General features: G+C 44.5%; 1 protein-coding gene across 1 annotated transcript; it reads left to right on the top strand.

The window, feature by feature from the left end:
* The first annotated feature begins 6,500 nt into the window (after nucleotides 1-6,500).
* Nucleotides 6,501-8,003, top strand: LOC124668322 (AAA-ATPase At3g50940-like). The gene has a single exon (XM_047205488.1). It carries the CDS (start codon nucleotides 6,501-6,503, stop codon nucleotides 7,923-7,925), a length of 1,425 nt encoding a protein of 474 aa, XP_047061444.1. The 3' UTR covers nucleotides 7,926-8,003.
* Nucleotides 8,004-10,404: the final 2,401 nt, after the last annotated feature.

Here is a 10,404-nt window from a genome sequence, read left to right as displayed (position 1 = left end):
GTACAAATTTCTATTCACTATTGTCATTTGGGCATTATTCATTTTTATGTAGGCCACATACAATGATATATTTTCGTGAAAATGTACACGAGTAAGTATCAACATAATATGTACATGCAAAAATTTACTACATATTTTTTTGAAACTTTGAAATACCGTTTTTTCCATTTTTTTGGAAAACTGGGTGTGCCCGCACCCAGGTTCCATTCGTTCATGCTTGATCTGCTACTGCTAAGATCACTCTACTGTTTGGTCTGGATTAATAATTTAACTGATAAGAAGGACAGGAACAGGTATTACAACTTAGCTTAGGTGGTTTAGTTTAAGAACTCTAATGACTGTGCTGATAGGAATATGATGGTGCGCTTGCTTAAGTACATATGCTCTTTCTTTTTTAGAGAAATTCCTATGTGTATGTGCAGTCCTAACACGAGAGTGATAAGAACTAAAGTTTCATATTTGTTCAACTCATGTATCGATCTGATGATTGACATACTCTACACTTGATATATACTTATTTTAGTATGTCCATGCAACAGATTTGGTAGACATGTTCGTAGGTTCTTGTAGATGTTCAAATTGCTATCTGTGTGTGTGTATAGGACAGATGCTATATTTGGTCCGTTCTCCCAAGTGTATGTGGTATGCTTATGTGGGCACTTAGTATTAATCTGATCGGTATAAATGTGGATCGGTTAAAATCCATGTGTATGTATTGTGCTTTTGTCTAGAAGATGGATAGATGTTGTCCTGTTTCTCTTCGCTTGCTTGTCATCTACTCTTGCTAGTCTTCCTTATCCAATCTGATAGGAGCACATTCCACTTTGGTTAAGCCATTTAATTTATTTTCAAATTGGAGAAATGCAGAATACTTGTGGCTAGGTTGGGCATTACTCCTCTTCTTTTAAAAGTGAAGTAGCCTGTTTTAGCAATTCTGACCCCTCTGCCCAATCAGCCAGTCCAGTATGCAGGGCAAAACCCTATCTGAAAGTGCATCATGTGCACGCTAACCCCACCCACAGGCCACAGAGTCTCAAACACGGAGCACGTCACGCTCTCCATGCAACCCACGCACGGCACACCCTCCCTCTTATGTTGGACATGTGATCCTCTTCCGCCTTTCCAAGCTGCAGGGAGTTGGCGGAGGTCACCAAGCAATCCTTGTTCCCCATCACTGGTACTACGCAGCCTTTCAAGAATTTTTACACTTTGGTTTTCTGTGGAGGAAAGGGAAACTGAAAGCAAGCCTAAGAACCGGTCTCTTTCGAGCTGGTTTAGTAATTTGGTTCTCGATTTCTCCCTTTCGGTTGATTAGCCCTTAACATGGTCGTATATTTATTAACAAGTCGCCTCTTGTCTCGAGGTTGAAGAATCCTCGTGATGCGGACAACCTCGTCACCTATTTGCATGACATCATCTAAGCAACACAAGCTGATGACTTCCGGCAGATTTGAAAGCTAGAAGATTGGTTAACGAAGATAAGAAGAACAAAAAGATTAAATACGAAGAATAAGAGAGATGAAGAACACACCTAGGGCACGCTGGGGGAGGACTCTAGCACTCGTGCGGCTTGAGCAACTAGCCAAGTGATAACCCCTAAGTGCAGGGGTATCGAACCGCAGGAGTAAGAAGGTAAAACAACATATTATGTTAAATAAGAGTGTCACAGTTCTAGTTATCTATGCACTAAAAAAGTTAAACATGCAAACAATGATGGGTTGTTTTCAAGTTCTAAAAATAAGAAAAGTAATGGTTGTGAGGACCTCAAAAATATCCCAATCCTCTATAGTGCAAGATGACAAGGCATAATTATTACTTGTTAGTTAATAGTGGACCTAGGTTCATGGGTTCACTCAATCTTTCTCTCAATAATAGTGGTGATCATGTTATAGATAATAAAGTACACAAAATTTTCAGGCTTTTATGGTAACCTCTTAATGGGCAACATATATAAAACATGAGGTTGAGAAGGAAAATAACAAAACGGTGATGTCATATTGTCACTTTGACCAAGATAGATGTTCTCATTTATCCCTAGATGCGTGCATACCAAAGGATTCAAGTGTTGCTTTTGTTGTCACTACCGTTTCCGCCACTCGCTTACTTCCTCCAACACCGCACACATCTACATACATCAAAATCCTTTATATAAAAATACACATATGACAACACATCAAAGGTTTATTTGTCGTGTGCATACCACACTTGATAAGGGGTGGCCCGATCTTCTCAGTAAGCAACGGTGGTGATGATAATCACGGGGTGATAGCAGCGGAGAAACACGACGATGTAGTGGAAGATAACTTGTATGACGCAACGAGATCTCTCGATTGCTCCCTGTCGCCAATGCAACGGCTCTCAACCCTGCAAGATATTCGCAACTCCACACACTTGCGCATGTAGCCGCCGACCACGAAGCGGTAAGTGCAATCTACTAATTCCCCATGGAACAACAGATCACACAAGACTTTTCAGGGATTCCACACCAAATCAATGCAATTGGATGTAGAAATTCAATAGGGTTGCAAAGCAAACAACTATGAACTAGGGTTTATCTTAAACGTGGTCTAAAGCAACTTTGGGGGCGTCCTATGAACTCATATAGGCGTCCAGGACGATCTCAGGTCGAAAAAGTACGAAAATAACCGACCCAGAATAGATCTGGTCGAGACAGACTCGGACACGGCCGGTCTGGAATCCGGTTGACCGGGCCTGGGACCGGCCGGTCCGGTTTGGACCGGGTCTGGCGCCGGGCGACGACCGGGTGGACCTTCCGGGCTTACTGGATAGTGCCCGGATGGCACAAGCGTAGAATCCGGTTGAAACCGGATGGATCCGGCGTGGGGGCCGGTCGGACCGGCCCTGGGACCGGGCGGTCCGGCGATGCGGCCGGTTGACCGGTCCTGGCGCCGGCTGAAACATCTCCTCTTCTCGCGCATGCCTCCCGCTCCTCCCTCGCGCGTCCATGGGATGTCTTCACGTCCAGCTTCATGTTCATCTTCTGGTCCAGCTGTTCCTCTCCTCCTCGTGCGATGCTTTCTCCCTCCTCATACCTGATCATACATAAATAATAGGATTTAGGCAGTATAAAGCTCTCATCGATCAAAGTATCATTTAGGAACAAGTTCACCTGTTGTTTAAGTAGCTTCGCACGAGCTCGTGTCATTGGTCCAATTCTAACTTCATTGGACTTGAGCTTCACAGCAGGATCATCTTCAACTTGTAACGACGGAGGTAGTAGTGATGTAGGGATGTCCTCATCAACACTGCTCTCATCTGCCTACACTTAGTGTTGTCAAACACCCCTTGATGTGGGCAAACAAGGGATTAACACTTACACTGATCTTAACTGATGAAGTATATACTCATAATGTGCTTCAAGAGTATGATCAACTATAAAAATTCCAACATAAGGGTAAATGCATAACATGCATCATCTCACACCAAAATAACCACCATAGAAATTACATCTATAGCACCGTAATCATGATAGGTATGTCATACATATTACTATTATAATAATACATAGAGATATTGGATCAATCTACTACCACAAACCCCAAACCCAAGTATAGTGGGTGAACTACTCCCACCTCATGGTGGAGTGCGACATGGATGTGTTGGTGAACGAGGAGAGGCCACTGGAGGCGATTCCGGCAGTGGTTCCCTCTCCAATCTTCCTCCAATGGTAGACTGCGGATTCTCCGTTTTTATCTTTTTCATCCCCGCCTTCGTGCGTCACAAAATAAAATCCCAGGGGGATTTAAAGATGGTTTTTGGTCAAAGCGAAGGAGGTAGCATGGAGTTTGATGTGGGGCCACGAGGCTCCAAGTCACCTCCATGGCATGACGTTTCTGGGGTGCTTCTGGGTCTTCCCAACTCATTTCCCCTCCATTCATAGTCCTTTATCTTCATAAAAAGTAACTTGAGAAAAATCCTAGCTCCTTTTGAGTTCGTGAGGGTCTCTGAAACTACACAATACATGGTTTCATTCCCTGCAGAGTATACAAAATAAATAGGGACTTTGTGGAAAACCCTCAAAATCGATGTAAAACAACTAGGTAACCTCACATATCATGCATATATCATATAATATCGTATCAAAAATAACAAATTTCATGGATACATATTACATGTATCAACATCCCAAGGTACAACCTATGCTTGTCCTCCAGCATAAAGGTAATACAAAGTCATGGTGTCACATATTCCAACTCTTAGTTGTGACCATTAAGTTTGTATTTGTTATATTGATGTTATTCACAATATTCTATTCAAAAAAATTAAGGAAGATTCTAGAGACAATACCGTCCAAGAGAATCTCTCCAATCGTCATATATCAGAGCTCCCAGTGTGTCTAAATGTCAGACATTGACAAACATGTTATTTGATCCAGTTAATTAACCTACCAAAATGAATGATAACTCTAGTAAGTGGACGTGTCCCACAAACATTCCTTGTACGGCGCATGGGAGTTAGACATCATCCTTGTAAAGCCATGTACAATGCAAGGTGCTTAGTGAGGTTCTTATGAAAATAAACTAATTCTTTTTACAAGCACTAGTGCTTATTTGTACAGGAGAGGTACCTCGGTAAGCATCTTTCTAGATTAAGTTTTTAAATAAAATTGGTTTTTTCCCTAAATATCTCTTTAAGCATCTTGCATTTACATGCTCTTAGAGCGGAGGTGCTAACGACATGAATCCATGCAAAAGGGTTCCACATCCAAAAATCCAAAATAAATTATCTTTGAGACCTATAATTCAATCGACGACATGTTTTCACCGTTGGATTTATCTTGTTGAGTACTTTGAAACAAGATCCCATTTTAATATGTGTTGATGATTTTTTTCATCGCCAGCTGCCAGGGTATAGTAGTGTAGTTACCATATTACTACTTAACGGCAACCACACAAATAATACATAGTTACATGATAATTTTAACATATTTTTTTTGTCACTGCAATGATCTACATGTTGAGAGAGTGAGTATAGGATCAACTCTAAACACATAAAAGATGACGTTACCATCATGCAAGACTTACACCGGTGAGGAGTTAAATACAGAAAATCCGATAACCATTTGATTTTAACCTGGTAACCAACTTAGACTATACTTGGTGACAAAGCGACTATAATCTAACGAATAGGGTTAAAAAAACTAGTTGTTAAAACATATCAACACGGGATATAATCTTGAAGACGTTGCAACTAAGCCAACCGCAAACTCTGGCCAACTTCGAAAACATATGAATTTCAACTTATGCTTGAAAAGGGAAAACATTTTAAAGTTTAAAATACAAAGGGAATCTATGTGGTTGCATATGCATGGCTAAGTTATCATATTATGAGTCATGCCATAAAAAAACTAATCTATGACATGTGTTCTTAATTCCTTATTAGCATCATTCCAAAATAAAACAAACAAATTTACCCACCCACTTGGGTTAACTTGGGTTTGGGCTTCCCACGTGGATACTACATGATATGGAAAATATTTTCTTATTCTTGATAAGATATGTGAACGATTTTCACTGCTAAAAAAATAATTAAATCTAGATTTTCACAACTGAGAAATACTTTCCCGGTCTCAAAATATAAGGACACCACGTATTTAAAGGTGGAATTTTGACTAACAATTTAACCAACAAAGTATAAGTTGTATGTCACCAAAATTATATCATTGGATTCATATTTGAAAGATGTTTCCAGCAAAATATTTTATATATTTTTGATGCCATATAACTTATATTTATTGATCAAATTTGTGGCCCAAAATACGAAGTGGCCTTACATATAAAAACGGATGTAGTACTTAATTTCCATGATATGGAAACTCGTTTATTAATCATGATATGATATAGTATGTTAGATCTTCACTGATAAAAATAATTAATACCAGATTTTCAGAGCTAAGAAATAATTTATTTCCATGATATGGAAACTCATTTAGTATTCATGATATGATATAGTAGTATATATGTAAGATCTTCACCGCTAAAAATAATTAATTCCAGATTTTAACATCTAAGAAGTAATTAATTTCCATGAGATCTCGATATCGATGAATCAAGGGAATTAATTGTTTTAGATCTGTGAAGATCTTCCGTATATATGCTGAAAATGATAAATTTCATTGATTAAAAAGATTCCGCTTTTGTACAATAAATTCTCCCTAGTCTATAAATGAGTCTGTGTCTTTATTATATTGTGTTGTCTTACAATCTGAAAATTTTGTGTGTCCTCAACTCTCCTTTCATGCCATCTATTTATAGCCTTTGCTTCAATGACATTTTAGGTATATAGCCCACACAAGCCTACTTGGCTTTCAAAAAATCTAGTAAACTTAGCCATCAAGGAAGCTAGTAAACTTGATTTTCAAGAAAGCTATTAAGGTTCCTTGGCCACCAAGGAAAATGATATTGTGTTTCATAACAAAATTCTATAAATGAGTCTGTGTCTTGTTTGCATGTATTGCCAGTGACGAGTAAGGAGTAAGTATGGCGGCACCGTCGGAGGGGCCAAAGGTGCTGAAGGCATACAAGGAGGCGCTCGCCACCGCAGCCTCGGTGAGCGCGTACGCCATGCTTGCGCGCGGCATGGCGCGGGAGTTCCTCCCCGACGAGCTGTGTGCAGCGGTGCGCTGGGGAGCGTCCTTGGTGTGCTCCCGCCTGGGAGCCCGCGAGAAGGCCCGCCACACCATCATCATCCGCCGCGTCGAGAACAACCACTTATTCGACGCGGCACGCACGTACCTGGCCGACAAGATCAGTCCGCGTACCATGCCCCGGCTGCGCCTCTCGCACTCCCGCGTCACTGATGAGTCGGACGGGAGCAGCAGCTGGTGCACGCTCCTGAGCATGGAGGATGGCGGCTCCACCACCGACAACTTCGACGGCGCCGAGTTCCGCTGGCTGTACGTGGAATCCGGTGGCGACGACAACGATAACAGGGGCCGGGGCGGCAGCGAGTCCTTGGAGCTGAGCTTCGAGGCGGAGCACGCGGATACCGTGCTCGAGAGGTACGTTCCCTTCGTCGTGTCGGCGGCGGAGGAGCTGTGGCGCCAGGACCGCGCGCTCAAGATCTTTCTCAACGACGGGAGCATGTGGCAGGGGATCAACCACCACCACCCGGCCTCCTTCGACACGCTCGCCATGGACCCGGCACTCAAGCGGGCCGTCCGCGACGACCTCGACCGCTTCCTCAAGAGGAGAGACTACTACCAGCGGATCGGCAAGGCGTGGAAGCGCGGCTACCTGCTCTACGGCCCCCCGGGCACCGGCAAGTCCAGCCTCGTCGCCGCCATGGCCAACTATCTCCGTTTCAACATCTACGACCTCGATCTCGCCGGATTGTACGACAACACCTGCCTGCAGAGGCTTCTCGTCGACATGTCTAACCAGTCCATCCTCGTCATCGAGGATATTGACTGCAGCTTCGACACCATGTCCAGGGAACGTAGCAAGGTATCGGAATCGGCCGACGCTGAGGACGACGACGACGACCGAGACCACCGCACCCGCGAGGAGCCCAAAATTACACTTTCGGGGCTGCTCAACTTCATCGACGGCCTGTGGTCAACCAGCGGCGAGGAGCGCATCATCATCTTCACCACCAACTACAAGGACCGCCTCGACCCGGCGCTGCTGCGACCGGGACGCATGGATATGCACGTCTACATGGGCTACTGCTGCTGGGAGGCGTTCAGAACGCTGGCCCAGAACTATCACCTCCTCGAGGATCACCCTCTGTTCCCGGAGATACAGGAGCTGCTTGCGGCGGTGGAGGTGACACCGGCCGAGGTGTCCGAGATGCTGCTGAGGAGTGAGGACGCTGATGTTGCGATGCGGGTGCTTACGGAGTTCCTGCAAGAAAGGAGCGGGGCAACAAAAGAGTCAAAGCACAAGCCCGACGAGGCACAGTAGAGCTGAGATGGCTATGTTGTAAGCTTAATTTTACTCCTTTATTTACTAGCGGACAGGCGCGACTCGCCTGTACCTCGTCTGTCAAAATATTGGATGCCAGAACCAAAATCCGAGCAATAGATATCAGCCCAAGGAATATTTCTATGAGAATCCCACATTAGTAAGGATATCACTTAACAGGAACGGAATTGCTTCACACACGATAGTTTGCATCCGATGTTCGTACGATACTTCCTCCGCATCGGTAAATTAATCCTCTGCCCCTTATTGTATCGTCGGTCCAAGGCCCTCACGTCATAATCGTAGCGTGCGCTAGCACGACTCAGTGACCATGCATTTCGGGATGAAATGTGCAGATAAAATTATTTCCTCGTATCCCATGAAGGTATCAAGATTTTTTTTAGGCAATAAGGCCTCTAGATATATATCCAAGTCATGGAAGATATAAAAAGAGCATCTCCAAATGGGCGTTGTTCGTCAAGACGTATTTCTGACAGCGATCTTCCTCGCTAGTCTGCGCCACGTTAATGACGCTGGCTCGCCTTCTGTGCGTCAGTCCTGGCAAAAGTGACACGCCATGCATTATAGAGTAAGCCGTGTTTTCGTCCATTTTAAAGGGAGCAGGCCACGGCCATTTCTCCCTCTAGCGCATACGCCATTGCCACTTCTCTCCCCAAGCTTCCTCACTCCAAAGACATGGACAAGGGGTGGTCGTTCGGCAGGTTTATCCTGCCACCGGATGTGAGCCTACCGTCCGAGTGGCTTCTCAATTCATGTCGTGTGCCGGTGCCTACGGTGTCGTCCGAGGGCCATGAGCATCATGACGAGGTGCGGCGCCACCGGTTCACCCTACCACCGGATCTACACAATATGATCCGGCTTTCGGCCTACACTCCAACAACTGGCTCACGTTTGGATCTTTGGGAGTTTGACCCACGCCGCTGAGCGGGCTACCTCGACGACGAGGAGGATGACATCCGGTGACTCCTCCGGTCACGCCAACGTGCGAGCACGCGAGCGCTGCACCACCGCCGCTCGTGCCGAAGCCTCCACCCGCGCCAGCACCTCCCGCCGCCGGCCCAACATGGCACTCTCTACTAGCCATGGCTGTGGGCGCCTCTAGTCCTGGTCGACGATAACAGCCAACAGTAGGTGCCGGTGGATGCGCGCCAGTAGACTAGGGTTTCATATGCAAAAAAAAATCCGCACTATGTAAAATTGTTTCTATTAAAAAAACTCACCATTTTTTTTGCATCGGGCCGTTGGGGCTAACCCGATGCAAACGTTCAATCGTGTGAGGACAACAAATTTCATGTCCTCTACCCGACACATACGGATGCAAACAGTTATTTTTGGTGACCGAAATTTGTCGGGCCGCTAGAGATGCACAGAGGAGGGGAAGAAGAATACAACTTTAATTTTAGAAGATCTAATTTGAAACAAAAGAATTTCAAGGAAAGAGAAATATGCACAGAGGAGGTGCTGGCCGCGCGGCCCTGTTGTGTGGGCCCCTCGTGACGCCCCTGACCTGCCCTTCCACCTACATATAGCCTTCGTCGCGAATACCCCAGTACCGAGAGCCACGAAACGGAAAACCTTCCAGAGACGTCGCCGCCGCTGATGTCTACGGGAGCTTCTATTCTTGTAGACAGTGTTGGGCCTCCAAGAGCAGAGGTTTGTAGAACAGCAGCAAGTTTCCCTTAAGTGGATTACCCAAGGTTTATCGATCTCAGGGAGGAAGAGGTCAAGGATATCCCTCTCATGCAACCCTGCAACCACAAAGCAAGAAGTCTCTTGTGTCCCCAACACACCTAATAGGTGCACTAGTTCGGCGAAGAGATAGTGAAATACAGGTGGTATGAATAAATGCGAGCAAGTAGCAACGACACCGGAAAAGTGCTTTGCCTAGGACAAGTAAACAAGCAGTAGTAACGCAGCGAGTAGTAACGCAAGAAAACAAGAAACAAGCAGCGATAGCGATATTTAGGAACAAGGCCTAGGGATTAGACTTTCACTAGTGGACACTCTCAACATTGATCACATAACAGAATAGATAAATGCATACTCTACACTCTTGTTGGATGATGAACACATTGCGTAGGATTACACGAACCCTCAATGCCGGAGTTAACAAGCTCCACAATAATGCTCATATTTTAGTAACCTTTAGTGTAAGATAGATCAAAAGACTAAACCAAGTACTAACATAGCATGCACACTGTCACCTTCATGCATATGTAGGAGGAATAGATCACATCAATATTATCATAGCAATAGTTAACTTCGCAATCTACAAGAGATCATGATCATAGCATAAACCAAGTACTAACACGGTGCACACACTGTCACCTTTGCACACGTGCAGGAGGAATAAGACTACTTTAATAACATTGCTAGAGTAGCACATAGATAAATTGTGATACAAACACATTGCAATCATAAAGAGATATAAATAAGCACCTCACTATGCCATTCAACA

This window comes from Lolium rigidum, chromosome 6, assembly GCF_022539505.1.
Source record: "Lolium rigidum isolate FL_2022 chromosome 6, APGP_CSIRO_Lrig_0.1, whole genome shotgun sequence".
Classification (NCBI taxonomy): domain Eukaryota; kingdom Viridiplantae; phylum Streptophyta; class Magnoliopsida; order Poales; family Poaceae; genus Lolium; species Lolium rigidum.
This window is presented reverse-complemented; position numbering and strand designations above follow the sequence as displayed.